The following is a 26,620-nucleotide window of genomic DNA, read 5'->3' as shown; positions in this document are numbered from 1 at the left end:
CTTGAAGGCAGCTGGGAGGCCAGACAGGTTTCCAGGAGAGAGATGGAGGGGCGCGGCCAAAGTGGGGGCTGTGGGGTTGAAGAAAGTGGGCAGCTGGGCCCAGGAGGCCTGGGGTGGGCCCAGGGAAGCTTTCATCCCTCAGATGGTGCCCTGTGCAGCCCGATCAAGAGGCACCTACGCCAGACGCTAGGGAACAGGCTGGTGTGGGCAGTGAGGACATGGGGGCAGGAGAGCAGCATGTCCCCCGGGGAGGCCCCGAGTGCAGGCTGAGGGGTAGGCCTGCATTCCGGAGCTGTCGCAGGCTGGGCTGCGCTGCCTGTGATTTCAGAGGAGAGGCCCAGCGGTTGCAGTCCTGGGGTGTGGAGACGGGGAAGCGGGAAGGAGGAAGGTTCTCCTCCCTGAAGTGTTTGGCACTGCCTTTCTGCTTCAGCGTTTGTGCTCATGAAAGAGCTTCTGCCAAGCCCCTCTTCACTTGGTCTCCTTTGGCGTCCCTGCTTTGATCCTCTTAATATTCTGCTGAGATGGGGCAGATTCGTCTGCAGGCACAGCTGTACAGACTGGAGTTCAGGGAGGCCAGAGGAGGCCGGAAGAGCCGCTTGTCCCATCCGCAGTGGTTCTTCTCCCTCACCTGAGTCGCTCCTGACTCAAGAGGCAAAGGGTGATAGTTACAGTCAGGATTAAAGAGCAGATGGGAAGGGGCCCCAGGCCTGGGAGTGTCTGTCAGGGAGGGGAGGAGAGTGGGCCCGCAGGGGTGGGAACTCGGGCTTCTGACCAGGCCTGATGCCTGTACTACCCCAGCCTGGTTCCCGCCTCATAGGCGGCCACTGCTGTCCTCCTGCCCACATTCCCTGAGCCCAAGGCCTCGTCCATAGCACTCTGGGAAACGGGCAAACGCAGCTTGTGGACAAAAGGGCTGTTAGCAGGGGCCTCAGGGCATGAAGGGCAAATGAACTCATGCAAGCGTTCATCCCCTCCTCGTCCTTCCTCTCAACGATCTGCCCCCCACGCAACACCACAGGTATTTTCGGAATATTTCAAGGAGCTGGAAGAGGAGAGTATTCGCGACAACTTCGTCATCATCTACGAGCTGCTGGATGAGCTCATGGACTTCGGCTACCCCCAGACCACAGACAGCAAGATCCTGCAGGAGTGAGTGGGTGGGATGGGGCCCGGGGATGGGGGGCGGGGGTCAGGCCCCTCCTGGGTGACGTCACAACATTGATGTCGTCAGCAGGTTTGGAGGTGGAGGAAGCAAACGTATGTTCATGTTGTTGGTCCCCCTGCCCTGTCTCCAGCCGCACCAGAAGTTTACTAAGTCACTGGGACAGTTGTGGGTCCTTTTTCCACTCAGCATCCATGCATAGCATGAGCGTTTTTCCTGTTGCGAGGTCTTCATTTCCATCCACAGAAGTGTGCTAAATGGCTTGTTATTAGGGAGTCACCTGCCTTTGTTTTTATTGTCATAAATGAAGCTGTGATGAAAAATCTCCCTCCTTTGGAATCCTGCCCATCAAATAACAGTCACCATGAATTAAGCACTTCTGTGAACCAGGCCCTGTGCAAGCACTTTTTTTCACTCCATTCACAATCAGAGGTGCTGTCTTCCCATTTTACAGGGGAGCAGAGGGGCACTCAGAGAAGCCGCATAACTTCAGCACAGCTCACATCTGTTGTTCCCCAAGTGGAGTCAGGGTCACCAGATTACACCCCCAGGAGGTTGGTCCCTTCTGCACCCCCAGCGGGGGAGCACTTCATGCCCACTTCTTGTTTTCCTCACCAACACTGTCTCCTTGGCCCCCTAAAAGTGACCACTCTGCACTCACTGTAACTGAAGAGTTTGTTGGAGGCTTTGGAAATCCTAAGATATTCTTGTGTTAAACAGCCTCAGGTGAAACCAGAGCCTGCCTTTCCTGGTGCCTGCTACAGGGAGGGGCTGTTTTGAAGAATGTCAGTGCCTGAGCTGCTTAACTGTGAGCCTGGGCCCACAGGTACATAACTCAGGAAGGCCACAAGTTGGAAACAGGGGCCCCACGGCCCCCAGCCACCGTCACCAACGCAGTGTCCTGGCGCTCTGAGGGCATCAAGTACCGGAAGAACGAGGTGTTCTTGGACGTCATTGAGTCCGTCAATCTCCTGGTAGGTTCCTTTTCTTTTTTTAAAATTTTGTCTTCTCCATGATTGGAAATAAAAGCAGCTCGACTTTTAAAATTAGCAAGGCCCTGAGAAACAGGTAGTTTCTGTGTGATAGCAGATCAGCGGGATTCAGTTTGGGCTGCTCATTGCAATGCGAGCTTGTTTTATCTTCATTAGTTTCTGTTCTTATTTAGAGTGAATGCATGCACATCATTTAAAAAAAAAAAAGCAGTGTATAGAGTTTGAAAGTGCAGGGCTCTTTAATCAGAAAGGCCACATCGCTTAAGGATTCATTGTCATCCTTTGGGACCTCGTGCTGTAGATACACAGACATACGTTGTTTTTCTGTGAAACTGAGAGCATAAGATGTAGTTCTGTGCCTTGTTTTTGGGGTTTTTTGGTTTTTGGTTTTTACTGTTTTGTGTTTGTTTGTTTGTTTGTTTTTTAATTTTATTTTTTTAAGTTACTATTTGGTAATGGACCATATTTTCTGTGAATTTTAGCACGTGTACGGATTTGTGTACCCATTATCATAACCAGGAATCAGAACAGCTCCATCACCTCAGAAACCTCCCTGGATGCTGCCTCTTGGTAGTCACACCCTCTGCCTGTTCCCAACCCCTGGCTACTGCTGATCTGCTCTTCATCACTATAGCTCTGCCTTTCTGAGATTGTTGTATGAGTGGAATCATACAGTGTGTGTCAGTTTGAATCTGGCTTCTTTCAGTATAATGCCTTTGAGAGTCATCCAAGTTGCTCTGTTATCAAAAGTTTATTTCTTCTTATATTTGTTTATTTTATATTTTGAACCACAGTGTGTTTATCCATTCACCCATCAAAGGGCATCTTGGTTGTTTCCAATGTTTGGCAGTTGTGAAAAGAGTTGCTATAAACATTTCATGTATAGGTTTATGTGTGGAAAGAAGTTTTCATCTCTCTACGGCAGATACCCTGCAGTGGGATTGCTGGGTCATATGCTAAGTGTATGTTTAACTGTGTAAGAAACTGCCAAACTGTTTTCCAGAGTGGCTGTTAACATTTTTGCATTTTCACCAGTAGCGGATGAGAGTTCCGGTTGCTCCACATCCTCGATCAACATTTTTATTTTTGTCATCCTAATAGGTGTCTCATCATGGCTTTAATGTGCATTTCCCTGATGGCTAATGATGTTGAGCATCTTTCTATCTGCTTCTTTGTCATCGTTATGCTCTTTTGAGAAGTGTCTCTTCATATCTTTTTTTTTTTTTAATTTATTTATTTATTTTTGGCTGGGTTGGGTCTTCGTTGCTTTGCACGGGCTTTCTCTAGTTGCAGTGAGCGGGGGCTACTCTTTGTTGCAGTGCGCGGGCTTCTCATTGCTGTGGCTTCTCTTGTTGCGGAGCACGGGCTCTAGGCGCATGGGCTTCAGTAATTGTGGCTCGTGGCCTCAGTAGTTGTGGCTCACGGGCTCTAGAGCACAGGCTCAGTAGTTGTGGCTCACGGGCTTAGTTGCTTCACGGCATGTGGGATCTTCCCGGACCAGGGCTCGAACCCGTGTCCCCTACATTGGCAGGCGGATTCTTAACCACTGCGCCACCAGGGAAGTCCCTCTTCATATCTTCTGATCATTTTTGAGTTGTTTGTTTTCTGATTGTTGAGTTTTGAAAGTTCTTTATATATTCTGGATAAAGTCTTTTGTCAGATGTGTGATTTGCAAATATTTTCTCCTAGTCTGTCACTTTTCTTTTCATTCTATTGGCATTGTCTTTCACGGAGCAAAAGTTTTTAATTTTGAGAAAGTCCAATGTCAGTTTTTTTAATTGATTATGCTTTTGGTGCCATGTCTGAGAACTCATTGTCAAACCCAAGGTCACACAGATTTTCTCCTAAATTTTCTTCTAAAAGTTTTATAGTTTTACATTTAGGTCTATGATATTTTTGAGTTAAATTTTATTTGAGGTATGAGGCATATATCCGTTTTTTTGCATATCGAACAATTTTTTTCATTTGTTGTAAAATCATTTTGGAAAATATTATTCTTTTTCCATTGAATTGCTTTTGCATTTTTGTCAAAAAACAATTGGCCATATTGTGCAAGTCTATTTCTGGACTCTGTTCTTTTCCATCGATCTGTATATCTGTTCCTTCACCAAAAACCACACTGTCTTGATAACTGTAACTTTATAGTAAGTCTGAACATCAGATAATGTGACTCTCACAACATTCTTCTTTTTCAAAATTGTTTAGCTCTTTAGTTCCTTTGTGTAGAGTTTTAGAATCAGCTTGTCTGGGATTTTGATTGGTGTTGTGTTAAGTAACTCTATTAATCAATTTGGGGAGATTTGATATCTTTAGTATATTAAGTCTCACAATCCATGAGTGCAGTATGTCTCTCTCTATATATTTAGGTCATCTTTGATTTCTTTCATCAGCATTTTCTAGTTTTTACCATGTACAAATTTTTTGTTAGATTTATACCTAAGTATTTCATTTTTTGGAAGCCATTGTAAATTTATTATTTTTTATTTTATTTGGTAGAATTCACCTGCAAAACTATCTGAGCCTGGAGATTTCTTTTTCAGAATATTTTTCAGTACGAATTTCAATTATTTAATGGTTATAGGATTATTTGGGTTTTCTGTTTCATCTCGAGTGAGTTTTGGTAGTTTGCTGTTTTTGAGAAATTGATCTATTTCATCTAAGTCACTGAGTTTATATGCACAGTGTTGTTTATAGTATTCCTTTATTACCTTTTTCATGTGTACAGGGTCTGTACTGATACCCTCTCTTTCATTTCTGATATTGGTAATTTATGTTGTCTTTCTTTTCTCTTCATCAATCTTATGAGAGGTTTATCTGTTTTATTGATTTTCACAAAGAATCAGCTTTTGATTTCATTGATTTCCTCTATTATTTTTCTGTTTTCAGTCACAGTGATTTCTGCTCTTATCTCTAATATTTTCTTCCTCATGACTTTGGCTTATTTTGCTCTTCTTTTCCTAGTTTCTTAAAGTGGAAACTAAAGATACTAATTTGAAACTTTCTTCTTTTCTAATATAAACATTTAATGCTATAAATTTCTGTCTAAGCACTACTTTAGCTGTATCCTACACTGATATCTTGGATTTTCATTTTTTTTCAAAATATTTTCAAATTTCCCTTGAGACTTTCTTTTGACCCATGGCTTATTTAATAAAAGTGTTGTTTAATTTCTAAATGTTTGCAGGTTTTTCTGTTATCTCGTTGTCATTGATTTTTTTTTTAAGATTTATTTATTATTTATTTATATATATTTTTTATTATTTATTTTTGGCTGCATCAGGTCTTAGTTGCAGCATGTGGGATCTTCACTGCGGTGCACGGGCTTCTCTGTACTTGTGGCGTGCAGGTTTTCTCTTCTCTAGTTGTGGCGCCCAGGCTCCAGGGCGCATGGGCTCTGTAGTTGTGGTGCGCAGGTTCCAGAGCACCTGAGCTCTGTAGTTTGAGGCACACAGGCTCTCTAGTTGAGGCGCGCAAGCTCAATAGTTGTGGCACGCGGGCTTAGTTGCCCTGTGGTACGTTGGATCTTAGTTCCCTGACCAGGGATCGAACCCACGTCCCTGGCATTGTAAGGCGGATTCTTTACCACTGGACCACCAGGGAATTCCCTGTCATTGATTTTTAATTTAATTCTATTACTGTCTGAGAATATAGTTTATATACTGTCAGTTCTTTAAAGTTTGTTAAGGTCTGTTTTAATGATCCAGAATATGATCTATCTTGGTGAATGTTCCACGTACCCTTGAAAAAAATGTATATTCTGCTCTTGTTGGAGAGAGTGTTCTGTAAATACCAATTAAATCCAGTTGGTTAATGGCATTGTTCAATTCTTCTAGCAATTCTTGCTAATTTTCTGTCTACTGGTTCTACCTGTTACTGAGGAGCATTAAGATCTCCAGCTATAATTGTGAATTTGTCTGTGTCTTTGCTTCACATATTTTGAAGTTCTTCTATTAGGTGCAAATGGATTTAGGATTCTTCTGTTTTCTTGGTGAACTGACCCCTTTATCATTATATAATGCCCCTCTTTATTCCTGATAATTTTTTTGCTCTGAGGTCTGTTTTGCTATTAATATTGTCACTCCAGAATTCTTTTGATTAGTGTTAACATGGTATATGTCTTTCTATCCTTTTACTCCTTTTTTTTTAATCCTTTTACTTTTAACTTAACCTGTGTCATATATCTTGTAGCAAACATATAATTTATTCATTTTTTAAAATCCATTCTGACAGTCTCTGTCTTTTATATATTTAGAGCATTTATACTTACTGTAACTGCTAATTTGCTTGGATTAAAATATACCACTTTATTACTTGCCTTCTGTTTTTCATTCCTTTGTTTCCTTTTCCTATCTTTCTGTGATCTTCTTGAACATTTGTAGTGTTCCATTTTGTTTCTTCACTCTTTTTTTTCTTCGTATAGTTTTTTTAGTGGTTGCTATAAAATACTCTACTTAGAGTTAATATTTTACAGCTTCAATTGGAATTTAGAAACTTTACTACCCTCTTATAGAGTTGTCCTATATATTCTTCTATATACATTGAAAACCGTATCAGACAGTGTTAAAATTTTTGCTTTCAATTGTCAAACATACTTTAAAGAACTCAAGAGGACAAAAAGAAGAAGACTCTCTACCATATTTACCTAGATATTTACTATTTCTGTTGCTCTCCCCTCACTCCCAATTTTCCAGGTTTCCTTCTGGTACAATTTCAGTTCCATCTAAAAAGATTCTTTTAGCAATTCTTTCAAAACAGGCCTACTGGCTACAGATTCCCTTCGTTTTCCTTCATCTGAGAATGTCTTTATTTCATCTTGATTCCAAAAGGATATTGTCACTGGATATAAAATTCTGGGTTAACAGTTCTCTTTTAGTACCTTAAAAATGTTGTGTCACTTCCTTCTGGGCTCCATGGTTTCTGATGAAAATCCACTGTCACTCGAATCAGTATTCCCCTGTAGGTAATGTGTTGTTTTTCTCTGGCTGTTTTCCACATTTTTTCTTTGTCTTTAGTTTTCAGCAGATAGCTTATGATGTGTCTAGGTATGGATATCTTTGGATTCCTACTGTTTGGGGCTTGTTCAGCTTCTTGGATCTGTAGATTTATGTATTTTACCAAACTCGGGATGTTTTCATCCATTATTTCTTAAAATATGTTTTCACCATTTCACTCTTTCTCATTTCTGTCTGGACTCTAGTGACATAAATGTTAGACCTTTTGTTATTGTCCCAAGGGTCTCTGAGGCTCTGTTCATTCTATTCCATCTTTTTTTCTCTCTGTTGTTTAGATTGGATAAGTCCTATTGATCTGCTTTCAAGTTCACTGACCCTTTCCTATGTTATCTCCATTCTGCTATTAAGCCCATCCAGTGATTTATTTGTTATTTTATTTTTCAGTTCTAAAATGTCCATTTGATTCTTCTTCTTATAGTCTTGTTTCTTTCCCAAGACTTTCTAGTTTGACATTTGTTGCAAGAGTGTTTGCAGTTTTTATCCTAGCTATTTAATGTCTTGTCAGATAATCCCAATATCCATATCATTGTTGGTGTCCGTTGATTGTATTTTCCATGTGAGCTGAAATTTTCGTGGTTCTTTGTATGCTGAGTAATTTTAGATTATATCCTGGGGTAAGATTCTAGGTCTTATTTAAATTATACAGAAAATGTTGATTTTGTTTGTTTGTTTGTTTTAGCTGACAGTTGTCCTGGTTAGGTTCAGGCCACAAGTTTCAACCCCCAATCTATGGGCCATGAGTATCAGTTCAGTTCTCAAAGCCTTTGTGCCCTTTGCTATTTAAATCTATCCCAAATATGCACTGCCCAGTGGTCCGTCCGGGACTGGGGAGAGTTTGGTTCTTGATGTCTTTGGCGTGCTAATTAGGATCATATCCATGCACGCCTGGTTCTAGAGAGATCTGGAGACATAAACAACTTCACGAGGTTGTTTACCTGAACCTTTCACTCTCTGCTCTTTACCTGGTGCTTTCTGGCTGGGGGCTTCCCTTTTTGGTTCTGTGGCCAAAAACTTGGGGCTCTAGATCCCTACTCTCATGCTTGTCTGCACTTGGGCTGAAATCCTGGGTTTGCCCCACCATCTTGGAAAGGCAGCTGAATTGCCTAGGGCCTGGGATGTGAGAAAACAGAGAAAAGGGGGTAAATGAGGGATTTCCATACTCCTTCTGAGCGGCAGGAGTTCCCCTTCTGGCCCTGGAGCTAGAGCCAGAGGCTTCCACAAGCTCTGACTGCACCATACTTCTTGGTTCCACTTCCAGGTTTCTGCTGCACTTTCACATGGGTAGGCGGGTAGGGAGGACTGCCCATTCAGTTGGCTCCTCCCAGACCCACCTTTTCAGTCTTCCAGTAGTTGCCCATGCCTCCTGCCCAGGTTTTATAGCTGTAGTCAGTGGTAGAGAAAGGGTGATGCAAGCCAGTTCCACCTCACCTGCAGCCTGCCTGTCACCGCACGGGAGAGGGCCTCACTCCCATTACTTGGGCAGACAAGGATTGGCTGGGCCAATCCAGTCATGTGGGCCACTTAGGTGTGCCCATTTCTGACTGTTACAGCCAGTGCAGAAATGAGCATGATTGCTCATCCTCAGACGTGTGTTTGGGCATCTCCCTTATCTGGGCAGGATTTCTGGAGGGCCGAGTTCCCAGACATGCAATTGCTAAGTAACAGTGCTTTCCAAAAAGATTCTCCCAGTGGACTGAATGTAAACGTATTTGCTGTCTTACTTACTAAGCCATGAGGCAAGACAGTGGCCTCACTCACTGCGTTCCCCTCCTGCCTGAGGACCTTCGTCTGAATTGTTTACTGAGCCCAGAACATGGCTGTAGGGTGTCCTAAGGTGGAGAAGCAATCCCAGGGAGCAGCTTATAAACAGCTGCCTGGGAAAGTGCCGGGAGTTCAGGGGCGTCCCAGCCACAGTGTGTCCCTACACATGGCACTGCCCAAGGACCCCTGTTCTTCCATATAAGGGGCAGCAAGAGGCAGGTATGGACATCCCAGGCATGTTGGAACACACCTTCCTAAGTCTGATTGCAGAACTGGCGGCCTTCAGAGTCAACATTGGCCTCCAGATTCTGAAAATCTTGTTGTACTAGTATAATTAGGCAGCCGATCCCCCAGCAAACATCTCCTCCACGCCCCCCTGGGGAAGGCACCAGCTTTGGGCTGCCAGTCACGCCTCAGAACCGTCCTGGTTGCTGCCCAGAGAGCCAGGATTAGCCTTAGAGGCTGCATGGCTTTTGTCTCCACTTCCTGAGCCTTCTTTCCCATCGTTCAGCTATAGAGGGCGGTGCAGTCCCAACTCCCCAAGGGGAGATAGCCCCCCAGAGAAGGGGGTCTAAGGGCAGACTGTCGGGGGGAACACGGAGGACCTGCAGAGGAAGGCAGGTGGTAGTGCCAGCTGCCCAGAGCCCAGGGGCGAAGGGCCGTGTCTGCACAGGCTCGCCGAGTGCCCGCTGCCTCAGGCACTGTCCTCGTGCTGGACCCAGCAGTGAGCAGCCTGCCATGGCCCCTCGCCAGAGCGCGGACAGGATGGGTGGACAGGCAGACAGGGCTGGCGAGAGGCAGGGGGAAGCGGCTTCTGTGTGCTGCAGGGTCAGCTCGCTGCCTGCCGAGGCGAGGCCAGTGAGAGGCCAGCGTGGTCAGAGTATAGTGAGCGACGGGAAGCGACGGAGCCACACCCTGCAGGGCCTTCTGTCCTGTTTTGCGCCTTTCTCGGGGTCGTCATCCACATGGCGCCTCAGTTCTCCACTTCCCTCAGAGGCGAAGGGCTTTCACGTGTGCACGTGTTACTTCCAGACGTCTGAGTTAAAGACTGGACAGATTTTCCTGCTTCTCTGCAGAAATCGGAAACTCGGGCCCTCCAAGGAACGACCCATATGGCCCTAGGGCCTCTGAGTTTGTAGCCCTCTGTTTCACTTGCTGGTGTGGATGTGGCCTCATACAGAATGGCACTACGGGGTGGTGGTCCAGGCTGTGGCCCCAGCACCTCTGCCAGCCACTCTGTGCCCTCGGCGTGTGGCATCCTCTCTGTGCCTCAGTGTCCTCGTCTCTAAAATGGGCCCAAGGAGAGGTGCTCCAGCAGCCTGGGTCCCTGAGGACAGTCTCCGGGTTTGCCCATCGTCCTGCTGTGATTTTTAGTTGCACTCTCAGATGCCTTCTGGTTTGCACAGGAGTTAAAAGGTCGCCCAAGTCACAGCCCCGCCCTGTTGAGGAGTGTTGTAGCTCTGATTGTATTTGCTTAAGTGTATTGTTATTTTGCATCAGTGGTTATCAGACATCAGGGCAGCCCTGGGAGCAGGGCCCAGGAAGCTCCGTCTTCAACAAGCCCTAGGGGCTTTGCCAGGCCCCACATGGAGAAATAGAGATTTCCAGGAAAGTGAGTCTGGCCTGCTCCAAGAGAGCCTAGCAGATGAGCAGACCTGGTAGAGTCCCTGCCCAGGCCAGCCGAGCATGCAGCCTCAAGCCACCAGGTCTGCCCCGGGCATCCCAAGAGCAACTTAGAGTAGAGCCCTCAGAGAGGATTCCAGGCGCAGTATCGCCTGGCCCATCTGAGAGGGAGGAGCCTCGTGTGGCCTGAGGCCTAGAAGGCAGGACCTGTAAGTGTCTGCCTCCCTGGCCTGGCCTGGCACTGCCTCCCCAGCTCAGGGGACAGTGAGAAGGGCTTTGAGAACGGGAGTGGCCGGGAGGGTCACACAGCGTGGGGGGGACAGTGACCGGTGCGTGGGGCCTCCCCTCAGCCCTCCTCCCACCCCCTAGGTCAGCGCCAACGGTAACGTCCTACGCAGTGAGATTGTGGGCTCCATCAAGATGCGGGTCTTCCTGTCGGGCATGCCTGAGCTGCGCCTGGGCCTCAACGACAAGGTTCTCTTCGACAACACGGGCCGTGAGTATGCCACCGGGGCCCAGGTTTCACCCCTGGGGCAGCTGAGGGACTGTTCATCTGCGTGATGAACAAGTTCATCTCAAGCACTTGGCTTAGAAACATTTTCACGTTGTTTACAAGACAACTGTGAAAACGAATAAACTAACACCTGGACTTAGAGGACATGGGAGAGTGAAAATCCTCAAGTCAAGCCCCCTTGTTGCTCCGAGGGCCAGAGGTGCAGGTGAGTACCGTAGCTGCCAAAGCGCGTGGAGCATCATGCCACAGGTCCTCACCTCCACCTACTGGAAGGTACCGCGGGGCTCGCTCTCCCCTCCCGGGCCCAGTTTCTGCCCTCACCTCTGGCGTTGGGTCTGGGCTGTTCAAAAGCCACATACAGTGGTTCGAGCATGCGCTGCCTGGCCTGGATGTAGCACTTCCCATGGTGGGGCATGGCTAGAGCGGCCTCAGGAGCCCAGGGTGGCTCGGGCTCCGTGGTTGCAAACTGGACCACCAACCTCCCCGCCAACCACAGGTCCACCGGCGGCCGGAGCAGTGGCGCGTGTTGTCATAGTTACGTCTGCAGCATCGCTAGTGAGGGCCTCTCTGACGTTAGCCCATCAGAGCAGCTGCGCTCTCAGGACTGAGCTCAACCCACACAGCCTCTCTGGGCTGGGAAACCAAGACAGAACCCCAGGGATGACAGGACCGGGGCCCTCAGGGGGCCCCAAGTCATCACCGAGCACCCCCAGTGGGGTCTGTTAATCATTCAGCAAACATGTCCCAGGCAGCAACCCTGGCTGGGGACTCAGTGTGAACTAGGCCTACTAGCCCTGCCCTCAGCCCAATCTTGGGACGTGATGGGGTTTCCAGGGGGGTGAGGAGAGATGGGGCGTGGCTGCCTCAGAAGCCGGCCCCCTTGGTGTTCGTGGCCAAGATACTCTCACAGATTTGGGGGCAGCTCTGCTGTGCTCTGTCAGGAGTGGACCCCAGACAGTGGGAGCATTGCTGAGAGAGTGGCCTGGGGAGCCTAAGGACTGTCCCGCCCTCACCCCCACCTCCCCTCAGGTGGCAAAAGCAAGTCCGTGGAGCTGGAGGACGTGAAGTTCCACCAGTGTGTGCGGCTCTCTCGCTTTGAGAACGACCGCACCATCTCCTTCATCCCACCTGATGGCGAGTTCGAGCTCATGTCCTACCGCCTCAACACCCATGTGAGTGCACCAGCCGCCAGCCAAGAGGGCCCCCAGGCCCCTTCCCTGCTCCTCCCCTGGGGCAGCCTCCCTCCTCTCCCCTGCTGGCTGGGAGCCGTCCCCGTCCACAGCGAGTCTCACGTCTGTGAGGTGATGCCCAGGATGGGCACGGCTCCCCACGAGCAGCCTGGGCTCCAAGGAGCCTGTTTGACAATGCAAGGCTCTGAACTTTCTGAACTGAGGGGCCTTTGGCACCACTGCCCCTTTCCCAGGCATCCCCACCAGAGCGTCCTCGGTGATGTTTTCTGCATTTTCTCTAATGCTCTGACCCATCCTGGCACCAGCTGTGGAGCCCCGAGCAGCAGTGTGCTGGGCTCACACCTGGCCCAGTGGTCCCTTGCCCTCAGTTTCCCCTCTGTGAAACAGGGCTTTGTAAAACGACTGGTTGTGAGCGCCATCTTCACTCTCCCCGACAGGTCAAGCCCTTGATCTGGATCGAGTCCGTGATTGAAAAGCATTCCCACAGCCGCATCGAGTACATGATCAAGGTGCGTGTGCATCCTGCACGCAGCATCAGCCAGGCGTGCGGGCCGTAAGAGGGGGGATTTGGGCTTCCCCGCCTGGTGCAGGCCTTCTGGTATCTCTGGCCTGTCCGGGGCCTTTGGCACAGGGTCCTAACCCAGGACTGGGGGCACGCTGGGGCTCTGTGACACCTGCCCAAGGCGTGAGGCCTGTGGCTGTCATCCGTGCTGCCTCACTGTGAGCTCATGCACAGCGTGGGCCTTGGGCACAGAGAGGACACACTGCCCGGGTCTTGTGTGCGGCCACCGTGGCAGTGGCCTGTGACCAAGTGTCCAGGTGGAGCACTCCTGCCACTCAGTCACCTCGCCTAGCCCAGGCCAGCCCTGGTCACACAGACGTTTTCCCTGGAGGCCAGGGCCAGAGGGAGGGATCGGGAGTCCCAAAGGCCAAGGGGACAGGAGGGCAGAGACTGACCGTCCGGAGTTGAGCTTAAGGAAAACCTCGGGGTGGGAAGAGGGCGTGGGGGTCAGCTTGGTGCTGGGGGGGGGACTCCCAGAGGCCAGGCCAAGGGGCATGTGGCCCTTGTGGGAGCAGGCTGGGTGGGAGCCAGGCTGTCTCACCTTCGCCCGCCACAACCTTGGCCGCATCGGCCTCGTCTCCAGGCCAAGAGCCAGTTCAAGCGGCGGTCAACAGCCAACAACGTGGAGATCCACATCCCCGTGCCCAACGATGCCGACTCACCCAAGTTCAAGACGACGGTGGGGAGCGTCAAGTGGGTCCCCGAGAACAGTGAGATTGTGTGGTCCATCAAGTCCTTCCCGGTGAGCACCCTTCTCGGCGGGGCACCGCCTCCAGACAGGCGTGGGCAGAGGCCGGCTCCGCTCAGCCTGGCTGGGGCAGGGGCGGGGCCGGGGCCCAGGGTAGGGGGGCACTCCACCTTCCTCTTGTGTGTGAACCGGCCTGTCTTCAGAGTCACGGCAGGGTTCCCTCTCTCCCTCCTTCTTTCTCCCTCTGACACTCCTGTTTAGAACTCAGCTTCCCTCCTGGGGAACAGACCGCCTTGGGGCCAGAGCCTCACGGGAATCCAGCACCAGCTCCAGGAAGGTAGAGCACTTCCTGCCCCGGCCCACAGGCTGGTAGAGCCACCTGGCTTGTGTTCAGGATTTGGAGCACTTGAGTCTGGGTTTGTGGGGAGAGTGCCCTGGGACTGGAAGATGGGTACGCGGCTGTGCCGACTCAGGGTGCGGCCGTTGCCATCCTCATGATAAACAAGGTGGAGCACCTTTTCCATGTCTCAGAGGACTGTGTGTGCTTCTTTCTCTGGAAACTGTCGTAGCTGTCTCTTGCTCACTTCTCTATCAAGTTTGCTCATTTTCTTCTTAGTTTCCAAAAGCTGTTTACACATGGGCAAGATTAGTACCTTCTCTTTGATATCATTTGCAAATGGTATTTCTCAGTGTTTGGTGTCTGTCTTTTGACTTTGCTTCTGGTGTTTTTTGCTGTGTAACCTTTTTGATTGCTTCTTCTTTTAACTGTTGTTTAATGTAGTCACATTTCTCAGTCTTTTTCTTTTATTGTGTTTGGAATTTAAGTCATGATTTGAAAGGCTTCCCCATTCCAGGCTATAAAGCAATTCACCCATGTTTGCTTCAAGAACGAGGACAGTAGTATTTTTCACCTTAGACTTTAGGTCCTTTTGGAGCACAGTCTGGTAAATGGGTGACATACAGATCCAACTTTATCTTTTCCCACATGGCTATCCAGCTTCCTAACATCATTTACTAAAAAGTCCCATCTTTTCCCCAGTGGTTTGAAATGCCGTGTTTTTCAAAAATCAAATTTTCATGCGGCATTAGGTCTCTTTCTGGGTATCCTCTTGTCTGTCTCTCCATGCCACAAAGCCACATTTTAACTTTATGTTTTAACATCTGGTAGGGCCAACCCTACCCCCACCATCGTAACTCCCCACAACCCCACTGCTTGTCTGTTTCCTGGCAACTCTTGCTTGTTTCATTTTTCTTATAAATTTTAGAATCAGTTTGTTTGCACTAAATTTGTAAGTTAATTGGGAAGGATTAACACCTTTTTGAGGCCGAATTATCCTATCAATAGCCTTGTCCCAGTCTCACCTTTGTGCCTTTTGGGAATGTTTTAATGCTTACCTTATATATACCTCATATGGCCTTTCCCATTGTTTTTAAAGGTACTTTTATTTAAATATAACATGCAGAAAAGTAACAAGTGATATGTGCACAACTCAGTGAATTTCCTCAGAGTGAACACAACTGAACCGGATAAAAGCCACAGAACACTCCTTGCCTCCAGGACACCCCAAGGATCTCTTCTGGTTTTGCATATTTCTCATTAGGATAATTTTTAAGTTGATGTTTTGGTAAACGGGGTCTTCTCTTCCATTATATCTTACAACAGGTTGCTAACATTTGTATGGTAATTTTGTGTCCTGGTAACTTACTAAATTTTTTGTTTGTGGTAGTTTTTCTTTCAATTCTCATGGGTTTTTAGATATTCTTCCATACTGTTTGCAGCCAGATGCAGTTTCCCCTTTTCATCTCCCATTCTTGGGTACCTTATGGCTTCTGGCGTCTCACTGCTTCACTTGCTGTCTCCATTGCCTGTAAATGGCGGTGGAGAGAGCAGCCTCCTGGCTTTGCCCCCAGCTGGAGCTGGCAGGGTTTCCCCTCTTAAGTGTGTTGCTGCTTTGGGCTACAATTCACTTCAGTCCTACTTTACTGTTTGTTTTTTTTTTAATATTTATTTATTTTTATTTGGTTGCGCAGGGTCTTAGTTGTGGCAGGCGGGGTCCTTAGTTGCAGCACACGGGCTCCTTAGTTGTGTCATGCGAACTCTTAGTTGCTGCGTGCGAACTGTTAGTTGCTGCATGCGTGTGGGATCTAGTTCCCTGACCAGGGATCAAACCCGGGCCCCCTGCATTGGGAGCGCAGAGTCCTAACCACTGTGCCACCAGGGAAGTCCCCTTTACGGTGTTTTTAGCACAAATGGCCAGCGAATTTACCCAAACGCCTCTTCAGTGTCTATAAGTTCCTATATTAATATAGGATGGATCTTGAACCATCCATGCATTCTGGCAAGCTCCACTTGATCATGATCTATTTTCTCTTTAATGTGCTATTAATCCTGTTGGTTAACATTGTATGTAGGATTTTTACATTGAGATTCATAACTGAGATTGATTTTTTTTTTTGGTACAGTCTCTATCAGGTATCAATATTGTACCCATTTCATTATTTTTTTGTCTCCCTTTTCCATGATGCAGAACAGTTTAAGTAGCCTTGAGATCGTCTCGCCTTGAGAGGATTGGTAGAATTTGGCTGTGTGACCATCTGTATCTCTGTTACTTTCTCTAACTCATCTGTGGAAATTAGACCGTTTAGAGTTTCTATTTCTGTTGGAGTCAGTTTAGGTAAATTGTATTTTTCTACAAAATTATCCACCCTAACCAGGTTTTCAAATTTGTCTACACAGAGTTGTAGAAAATTGGTGTCTTTTTTTCCCCTTCTCTTATGACAATTACTTCTCCCTTGTTATATCTTATTTTGCGTACTTGTGCCTTCTTTTCTCCTTGATAAGGTTACCTGGTGGTTTGTGTATTTTTTTTCCAGATTCACTTTTTAGTTTATTTGTTGTAATAGTTTTCAGTTTTATAAGTGTTTAATTTTAGTTTCTTCATCCTTTCTTTGCTCTAGTTTTCAAGTTATGTATTTTAATTTGATTATTTTGTTTTAAAATTTGTATTGATATAAATGAATATTTAAGCCACAAATGTTCCTCTGAACCCTGCCTTAGCTGTGTAGCCCATAGATCTTGCATGTAATATTTGATATTATCTAGAAATTCTGTAATTGAATGGAGAGTGTTTTTTTGTTTAGTTTTGTTTTGTTTGAATTTCCTGGTCAAGGGGTTTTTTCCATTTTGTCTTCACTATAAATTTGGTGCTTTGAGACCAGAGAATGTTATTCATGCTGTTTCTACTTTTAGAATTTATTGAAGTGTTCATTGTGCACTAATAAAAGGTCAAAGTTTGTGAATATCCCATATGTAGTTGAGAAGAAGATAGGGCCTCTGTTATTGGGGTAGAGAATTTGACACATGTGCCATGAGGTCTGCCATGATGCCATGACAGCATCAGTCAGACAGAGAGCTGGGCCAGCTCTGCCTTCCTCTGGTTCTCTTCTCCTCTTTTGTAGCATCTGCTTAACAAAAGTTGCTGCCATGTTATTTGGTGCATAGATACTCCTATCTATTGTATCCTCCCTATGGATCATAAGAATAGCCTTTAGGATTGTGGACTATCGTCCTCTGCACCTGTAATTCTTTGCCCTGAATTCTCTGCTGTGGCAGCAGCCCTGCTCTATTTTGTTTGACTTTGGCTGGCACGCCTTCACCCATTCTTTCTACTGGTTTAGCCTTTCTCACTCTGCTTTTACAGTGTGGAGTTGGGTTTTGGTCTGTGAGCCAACCTCTAAGTCTTTCTCATTAATAGGAGAAGTAAACCCATTTACATGGACATGACTGACACAAGGTAGGCTTGCAGACTTCCACCACCCCCCAGAGAGGGCCTGTCTCTCTGCATGTTGTTTTGCTTTCATTTTCCACTTTGCTTTTTCTTTAATTACTACTCTTAACTTTTTTTTTTTTTTTTTTGGACTGCGTTTGGGTCTTCGTTGCTGCGTGCGGGCTTTCTCTAGTTGCAGCGAGCGGGGACTACTCTTTGTTGTGGTGCACAGGCTTCTCGTTGCGGTAGCTTCTCTTGTTACGGAGCACGGGCTCTAGGCGCGTGGGCTTCAGTAGTTGCAGCATGCAGGCTCAGTAGTTACGTAGGTACGTGGACCCTAGAGCACACAGGCTTCATCAGTTGTGGCTTGCGGGCTCTAGAGCACAGGCTCAGTAGTTGTGGCGCATGGGCTTAGTTGCTCCATGGCGTGTGGGATCTTCCCGGACCAGGGATCGAACCCGTGACCCCTGCATTGGCAGGTGGATTCTTAACCACTGCGCCACCAGGGAAGTCCCTCCACTTTGTTTTGATAAGGCTCAGATTTTTGGTCAGGTTATTGTTTCATACACAGGCTGATGGAGCTGACTTTATTCCTTTGCTGCCTACTTCGTTTATTGCTGAGACCACATTATTCTCCCCTCGTTGTCCCAGAATCTTCGCTCAGCACATAGCACCGAGTCAGGCAGAGTCCACATTCGTGCACTGATGAGCAGAGACTGCCCACTCGCTTCATCCCAGGCAGGGGAGCATGAGCTCAGCCCTGGGGAGGCGTGGCTCTGCCCTGCCGTGCCCTGCCCGAGGCATGCAGAAGTAGCTCTGGTCGGCAGTGACTCCTGTTGCCAGAGGCCTGGGGATCAAAACCCTCCATGTCCCACGTGTGACGAGAGCCGTGCTTCCCACCGCTCCCTGCTGTTCTGGGTGAGACTCACCGGGCGCTTGGACAACCAGGCCAGGACTCCTGCCTCCTCGTGCTGAGAGGAGGGTTCCAGTCATTCCTGGCCCTGCTCCACGCCCCGTCTCTGGAGTCATTGCTCAGCTTCCAGGGCCAGAGCCACCCCCTTTGGGGGCAAGACCCGGGGCCAGCTCATCAGTCAGCCCCCGACCTTGGTCTCTTATTTTGTTGCCTCTCCCTGTTCCCTTTTCTTCATTCTGACGTGTCCTTCTTGCTTTCACACACCTTCCTGACACTGGGCTCTGGGCTGTTCACCTGGACTCTGGCCTGGGCAGGCAGGGCCCGTGTCCCACGGCAGCCCACCTCTGTGCTGTGTGCGCACGCTCTCCCTCTCTGTTCTTCCCTCCCAAGGCCTGTTGGTCTTATTTCCCTTGAAGCAGCTAGACTTCTGTGCCTGGCAACTTGTGAAATTTTCTCTTCATCCTCAGAATTCAACAGTTTTCCCCAGCGGGGCTGGTGGGGGCAGCCCGTGAGGCCTGGAGGACAAGTGTGAGTGTTTTGGAGAAGCCAAGGCACTGGGTGACTGCAGGCCACACAGGAAGGGGCTTGGTGGCCGAGCCAGCAGCCTGGCATTCTCCAGGGGCAGCCGTTGGCTGAGCTTGCCCGGAGCCTCAGCCTGACCACCTCCAGCCTGGTGTTCTCCCCCAGGGCGGCAAGGAGTACCTGATGCGGGCCCACTTCGGCCTGCCCAGCGTGGAGGCGGAGGACAAGGAGGGCAAGCCCCCGATCAGTGTCAAGTTTGAGATCCCCTACTTCACTACCTCCGGCATCCAGGTACGCGCGGCCAGGGCTGACATGGGCAGGCCCAGGGGGGCCTCACAGGGACCGGGACCAGGTGTCAGTCCAGGCTCACAGGGCTGCAGGTGACAGACATCAGTGCAACCAGTTAGGAAAGGGTGCTAATTGGCTTGTCCCGGGGCTCCGCGGTGCTCCCCGGCTCTGCGTGTCTCCAAGGGCAGCCCGGCCCTAATGGGAAGAGGCCCACAGTTGTCTACCCAGACCTGACCTGTTCTTGAGCTCCAAGCTCAGAGACGCATCCAGTCCCCAAAACTAGAGTTTGAGCCTCTAGCATCCACACACTTGCCACCATGGGACCCGTTTTCCTGGGCTCCTCCGCAGAAAACCTGCATGGGGACGAGAACCCTGGACGGGACCCCTTCTCCAGGAATCTGCTGGAGGGCTGTGCCCGAGAGTGCACATTTGGCTCTTTGCCGCATCTTCTAGAAGTACCTCCACCCTCCCTCAGCCTCTGAGAGGTTCAGACAGATCAAGGCCCTTTGCCCCCTCCCTCGCCCTCCTGGTCACAGCCCGGCCCCGGGAGAAATGACGGAGGGGGGACCAGGAAGGGGGATGGGGGCGTGTGCATGCTTAGGGCCCTGGTACCTGTGCCCCAGGTGCGCTACCTGAAGATCATCGAGAAGAGCGGTTACCAGGCCCTGCCGTGGGTTCGTTACATCACTCAGAACGGAGGTGCGTGCGGCCCACCCGTGGGGCAGGTCGGGGGGTGCTGAAAAGGTCCCTGGTGGGCATGCCGCTGTCTCCGGGGTGGTGCTCACGGAGCAGCCCCAGGGTCGGGGCAGGTGGGTCCAGGGTGCAGAGCAGACGACAGACGCCTCCTCCCCACTCCTAGATTACCAGCTCCGGACCCAGTGAGGGGCCATGGTGGCCAGCGCTCCCGGCCCGGCACCGGGGCTCCTGGTGGAAGCACTGGGAGGAAGCACCTGCCAAGCCTGCCGGAAGGAAGGGCTCCCCTGGACACCAGCCACCCTCCCGGCTCCACCCAGGGGCCCCTCCTCCTCCAGGTGCACCTGCTGTGCCGTCGCCACTCTTATCCCCCAAGTCCCTTTTCCCAGAAGAGGCGTATCTTCAAGAAGTCTCGTCTCTTTGCCCCCGAGTCAGTTTGAAGGGAAGGAAAGAAATCTTTCCCTCCAGAGTTCAAATACAGCCTTCTGTGCTGTTTAGCTCCTAGTCACAAAAAGATTGGGAAATGCTCGCCAGACCACTGTCTGGCCGGGCTGGCAGGGCCACCGTTTTGCTGCCGTTCTGTTGAATGTTGTAGGTTTATTGAGTGTTCCTGGATTTTTGTCTTGGTCCGTTGCTGTTTACGTGAACTTCACTGTCCACGCCTCCTGCCCCTCATCCTGAAGCGCTCAGGCAGCACTTGGCGAGGACAGGACCTCCCCGTCCCTCGCCCTCCTCCCCAGCGAGGCTGACGCTGGGTCGCCTTCCCACATCAGGCCGGAACCTGGCACTTTGATCGGAGGCTGCAGCTTATGGCTGTTCCTTGGAGGCTCCTTGGCCTGGACGCATAGGCTTCAACAGAGGCGCCTTCTCAGGGCCAGCCTGTGCCACACGATGCTGTCACTCAGCCACATCAGTGTTTGTCCCACCAGGGGAGGTGGGGTCCAGGAAGGGCCCCCGGCCTCGGAGGGTGGGGCGCACGGGTCATCCACATCCGTGCTTGGACACCACCCCCTTCAACCCTGTCTGTGTTTGTGTCATGAGTACATTAAATTCCGCCAATTAAACATGCTGCCTGCCTTCCGTCTGATACAGCGTGGTGCTGACTCCCCCTGGATGACCAGGGGGAGGTGCAGGCTCACGCCAACCTATGTGTGGCTCCGTGTGGTGTCACCAGCTCCCAGTGCCCCTACATCCCCCAGGGAAGACGGGAACAGGCAGTGGGGCGGCAGAGCCATTGCACTGGGCCACCAGGGCCACCCCTTCTAGGGGGGCCACACAGAGGAGAGCACATGAGCAAAATGTATCCCTTTCATCTGAGATGACTGTTACAACCCCCAATCCTCAGATCACCAGCAGTTTGCCCCCATCCCTCCCCAGCCCAGTGGTCTTCCTTAGAGTGTGGTCCTGGTACCAGCAACATCAACGTCCCCTTCGAGCTCACTACAAATGCAGGTTCACAGGCCCACCCTGACCTGCTGAGGCAGAGTCTCGGGATGGGGCCCAGGAGACCGGTTAACAGGCTCTACGTGTGATTCGTGCACGCACTGGAGTCTGAGAACCGCTGCCTGGTCCATAGAGGGGATCATGGTGGGCACATGGGCAGGAGGAGCTTGTCTTCCCACTGCAGGCACTGCACCCACTGTCCTTCCAACGCTAGTGGCCCTTCCTGGCCCACACCCTCTTGCCTTCAAGGGCTGTGTTTTCTCCTCCCTCTCCCATATCACCCAGCTCCTCCTTGGAGGTCTAGTGGGCATCAGCCTGAGTGGAATCTTGGCCTTCTACTGCGTGGAGTAAAGGACGTTGCCCTGGCCCAGGGCTCAGGCCAAAGCCCTTGCAGGTACCCTTAATGCCCCACCCCTCACTCTCATGCCCACATCTGCAGCAAGCCCTGGTGGCCTCCCTCCAGAAGACCCTGGGGGGCCACAATATACAAAGAGACAATGACCAGAATTTTCCAAAATTAAACATTTTAAATGTAAAATCGTTACATTCTCAGATTCAGGAAACCAGTGAGCCCAAATCAGGATAAACAAACCTAAGTCTAAAACTAAAAAACATCACAGTCAAAATGCAGAACATTAGAGACTCAGTGAAGATCATAAAAAGCAATGCAAAGAAGATAAAAACACACAACACACACACAAAAGAAAAAAGCAATTAGGCTGAGAGCTGGTTTCACAACTGCAAGAATGGAAGTCAGAAGATAAAGAATAGGCTCAAATTGCTGAGAGAAGATGACTAATCTGTGATGACCAATTCTGTGCCCAGCAAAAGAACAAAATTAGAAGTTTAACAATAGCAGACCCTCACGAAGCAACTTGGCGTACAACAAGAAGGAGATTCAGGACTTCCCTGGTGGCTCAGTGGTTAAGAATCTGCCTGCCAATGCAGGGGACACGGGTTTGAGCCCTGGTGTGGGATGATCCCACATGCTGCGGAGCAACTAAGCCCATGCGCCACAACTACTGAATCCTGCGTGCTGCAACTACTGAAGCCCATGCACCTAGAGCCCGTGCTCGACAACAAGAGAAACCACCACAAAATGAGAAGCCTGCGCACCGCAACAAAGAGTAGCCACCTGCTCTCCACAACTAGAGAAAGCCCGTGTACAGCAACGAAGACCCAACACCACCAACAAAAAAAAAAAAAAAAAGGATTCAATGCAGGAGGAAGGAAAGAGACTTGAGGAGGATTGCTGAAAAAGCTTGGAAAACATTGGGAATATCTAAACTATCATTGACTGTATAAAGCAGTGGTAATGATGAGTTAGTAATGTCTGAGTAGTAACATAAGGTACAACTAAAATTCTGGACAGCATCCTGCAAAATAGATAGGCAGTTGGCATCGATACCTCCCAAGGTCTTTACACTGTTTGGGAAGAAGATGGACTAAAGTCTAAAAAAGCTATATCTTGTATAACTTCCAAACCAGTGGTTGGGAAACGGTTTAAAGAAAATTTTAACAAACCAACAGGAAAGGAGAGAGGAGCATGAAAAAGCGGGATAAATACAAGGTGTCCTGAGAATCTTTTAATAATAACACTTAAAACTGCACAACTTTTCATACTGTGCCATAGAAACCACAAAATAAGATTGTAGAAATAAATCCAAATGTTAGGAATCACAATAAATGTAAACGAAGCAAACCTGCTAGTTTAAGATACAAAATCCAGCTATATCCTGTTTGTGAAATATACACCTGAAATATAAGTACACAACACAGTTAAAAGGAAAATAATGCTAACCAATACCAAAATAAACCTCATGTAGTTATATTAATATCAGACCAAATAGACTTCAGGCCAAAAAAAAAAAAGTGTACTAGACCCTGAAACACTTTTCACAAATTCCCAAGAATTCTTGGTATTAGAGTCCACATTCTCTAGGGAATTCTCAAGAGAATTGAGTTAGAATTCAACAACAAATGAATTTCTTTAAAATATTTACAAATATAATTAGTTTTCTTTTTTTTCCAAATTAACAAAGTTTTACTTCAATGTTATGTTTGCTCATAAATGACTCTAAAATGCCGATATGCAAGAGGCTGACACGCTGTGGTCTAAAGGCAACGTCGAGGCCACTGAGAATATCCCTCAGACAAGAGGCTCTGCTCAAAATCTCCCCCACCTGGGGTGAGGGCAGCGGGAGGGGGGTCTGGGACAGAGGGATAAATACATCGTCTTAGCTCTGCCATCAGGGCTGGCAGCCCGGGACCCCAAGCTGGTCAATCAGAGGTCGACTGCTTGGAGCTTCCAAAGCTGCCCGAATGTTTGGGTGTTTTGGGGAAATGCTGAGGCTTTGGAAGGGCCCTCGGCCAGCCCCCTCCTCCTACTCCAGCCCCAGGGAGAGCGCAACTCCCTGCTGGCTGGGCCTGCTGTGCCCTGGGGTCGAGGCAGCCTCTCACCCAGCAGCCCCTGCCAAGAGGGGGTGGGGAAGGGCATCTCCAGTGAGGCTCAGACAGGAATCTGCCCTAAAGGTGGCTGACAGCGGCCCACGTCTAACAGAGCCCTGCTCCCAAAGGGGCCCCTTGGGGACCAGCCCAGCGGGGTGAACTCCCAGGCACGGGCAGGCCAGGCTGAACCCGGCCGCAGCGGGAGATGTGGGGAAGAGTGGTGTTAACAGACAACAGCAGGAGGGGTGGGTGCGGACAGGGCACGGTGAGTGTGGGGCAGAGCCAGCGGCCCGGGCCCGCCCATCAGAAGGCGAAGGAGCGCTCCTTGGGGTGGCCCACGCTGTCCAGGTTGGGCAGGCAGGCGTACTGGATCATGCACGGGGGTCCGCACATCAGCACAGGGGCAGAAGGTGGTCCCGGATCATCTCCTCGTTCAGGAAGCCCTGGCTGTAGTCCCAGGCTTCAGGGGCTCTGTCCACTGTGTACCAGAGCTTGAAGCACTCAGAATGTTCATTCCTCAGTTCCTCCAGCTCCAGCCGCAGCAGGAGGTCCTTCTCAGTCTGGTTGGCAAAGCGCAGGTGGCACACGGTGTGATCATCCGTGTCCTTCATGATGGCGCAGATCACCTGCAGCATTGGGGTGATGCCCGTTCCTCCCGCAAACATGCCCACAGACTTCACTGTCTTGATGACAGGGTTGGATTTCTTGTCCACACAGATGGAAAACTTTCCTTTGCCCTGGTAGACCAGCAGCCCATTTGGGCCTCGGAACTCAATGGTGCCGCCAATCTTCATGCTTTACAGGTACTGGGACATCTTCCCTCCAGCGGGAAACTTGGGGTGGGTGTCTTTGAAGTAAACCTTGATGACCAGGTCCACAAAGCCCTTGTCATCGCTGGAGACAGGCGTGTAGGGCCGAACGACCAGGTTCCCATCGATTCGAGCCGAGAGGTAGATGTGCTAGCCCTACAGGGAGGCCCAGGATGTGCTGGGGCAACGGTAGAGCAAAGTGGAACCATCAGGTGTCAAGGCTGATGACCTCCTTGTCAATCAGCCACAGCAGGTACTTGATGTCCGGGTTCTCGAGGGTGATGGCTGGGGTGGAGCTTTGGAACAGCTTCATGAGCAGGCTGCACAGGAACCAGACTGGGGAGAGGACCACGTGGCCCAACATGCTCAGCCAGGGCCCCATGGTGGCTCCACTCTGCTCTAGCTCCGCCGCCACCACCAAGACTGCCACGCCCCGGGCCTGCCCGGGCCGCCACATCACTGAGCTCAAATATAGTTTTTAAGAACACTTCTAAATTACCACGTGTAATTAAAGAAGAAAATGTAATGGAAATTAGAAAATACCAGTGATTTTGTTTTAAATCTGGATGCAGGTTACATGAGTGTTCTCACTTTTGAAAATTCATCAAGCATTTATGATTGCTCACTCTTCTGTATATATGTTACACTTCAGTAAAATTTATAAAGAAAAAAAAGACAACAAATCTGTAAAGCAGCTGGGGGTGGAAAACACATTAACTTCAAAAATGTGACAAGGTAAACAGCCTACTTTTCATCAGCAATAAAGGAAGCCAGATGAAAGCAAAATGACATTTTCAATGTGCTGAAAGAAAACTGCCAACCCAACAAAAATATTTCAAGAATGAGGTTGAAATAAAAACTTTTTCAGACAAAGCCCATAAGAGTTTGCCAGCAGCCAACTCACACTAAAGAAAATTCTAAATTATATTACTTTGGGCAAAAAGAAAGTGATCCCAGATGGAAGGTCAAGATGTAAGAAGGAATAAAGAATAAAGAAGGAGTAAATACATGGGAAAACCTAAATAAACATAGGTTGCATAAAACAACAATAATGTTTCCTGGAGTTAAAAAAAATGATAGAATTAAAATGTACAACAGAAAAAAAAAAGTCCTCAGGGAGTAAATGGAGTTAAAGTGTTCCAAGTCCACGATTGTGTGGGACAAAAGTAAAAAACATCGATGAAATCTGCATTTTGATAAGCATGCATTATAACTTCTAAAGGAATCACTACAATAATAAAAGCAGAATTGTAACTTCCAAATGTTCAGAGGGAAGACAATGATTTTTTTAAAAAGCCACAGACAACCTAAAAGGAGGCCAGAGAGGCCAGAGGGGGGATAAAAAGGAACATAGAAAGGGTAAAAATAAGTAAATTAATAGGGTAGATTTAAATCTAGATTTAAGTGTGATATCAATTATTACATTAAGTATAAATGGACTATACACTCCAGCTAAAGGTCAGTTTGTCAAACTGGATTTTTAAAAATTTCAACTCTATGTTATAAGAGACACATAAAAACCGTTAAAATACAGAAAGTTAAAAAAATAACAAGATGGGGGGCTTCCCTGGTGGCGCAGTGGTTGAGAGTCCGCCTGCCAAGGCAGGGGACACTGGTTCGAGCCCTGGTCTGGGAAGATCCCACATGCCGCGGAGCAACTGGGCCCGTGAGCCACAATTGCTGAGCCTGCGCGTCTGGAGCCTGTGCTCTGCAACAAGAGAGGCTGCGATAGTGAGAGGCCCACGCACCGCGATGAAGAGTGGCCCCCGCTTGCCGCAACTGGAGAAAGCCCTCGCACAGAAACGAAGACCCAACACACCCAAAAATAAATAAAGAAATAAATTAAAAAAAAAAAAAAAAAGACTCTTAACTTTAAAAAAAAAATAACAAGATGGGGACTTCCCTGGTGGCGCAGTGGTTAAGAATCTGCCTGACAATGCAGGGTACATGGGTTCGAGCCCTGGACCGGGAAGATCCCACATGCCGCAGAGCAACAGCCCATGTGCCACAACTACTGAGCCTGCGTGCTGCAACTACTGAAGCCCGCGAGCCTAGAGCCCGTGCACTGCAACAAAGGGTAGCCCCTGCTCGCCGCAACCAGAGAAAGCCTACGTGCAGCAACGAAGACCCAACGCAGCCAAAGATAAAATTAATTAATTAATTAATTTTTAAAAATGTATAACAGATGGGGAAAATAACCATAGAAATACCATAAGAAAGCTGGAATGGTTAT

General features: G+C 48.9%; 1 protein-coding gene and 1 pseudogene across 3 annotated transcripts in view; one reads left to right on the top strand and one right to left on the bottom strand.

The window, feature by feature from the left end:
• Positions 1 to 26,620, top strand: part of AP1M1 (adaptor related protein complex 1 subunit mu 1) — a 39,532-nt gene that overhangs the window by 9,213 nt on the left and 3,699 nt on the right. For 2 of the 3 annotated variants that reach the window (XM_036846970.1, XM_036846972.1), the window contains 9 exons: positions 1,019 to 1,149; positions 1,989 to 2,136; positions 10,920 to 11,046; positions 12,094 to 12,236; positions 12,692 to 12,763; positions 13,400 to 13,558; positions 18,872 to 18,997; positions 19,618 to 19,693; positions 19,854 to 20,756. In XM_036846970.1, coding sequence (XP_036702865.1) covers positions 1,019 to 1,149; positions 1,989 to 2,136; positions 10,920 to 11,046; positions 12,094 to 12,236; positions 12,692 to 12,763; positions 13,400 to 13,558; positions 18,872 to 18,997; positions 19,618 to 19,693; positions 19,854 to 19,876 — 1,005 coding nt within the window. In that variant the 3' untranslated portion in view covers positions 19,877 to 20,756. Of the gene's footprint in view, positions 1 to 1,018; positions 1,150 to 1,988; positions 2,137 to 10,919; positions 11,047 to 12,093; positions 12,237 to 12,691; positions 12,764 to 13,399; positions 13,559 to 18,871; positions 18,998 to 19,617; positions 19,711 to 19,853; positions 20,757 to 26,620 lie in introns of those variants that run through there. The other variant, XM_036846971.1, reaches the window with a different exon arrangement.
• Positions 23,882 to 24,772, bottom strand: LOC118892367 (annotated as a pseudogene).

The sequence above is a fragment of the Balaenoptera musculus genome, chromosome 3 (genome assembly GCF_009873245.2).
Source record: "Balaenoptera musculus isolate JJ_BM4_2016_0621 chromosome 3, mBalMus1.pri.v3, whole genome shotgun sequence".
NCBI lineage: Eukaryota > Metazoa > Chordata > Mammalia > Artiodactyla > Balaenopteridae > Balaenoptera > Balaenoptera musculus.
The sequence above is the reverse complement of the archived record's forward strand: the minus strand, read 5'-3'. Positions and strand labels throughout refer to the sequence as shown.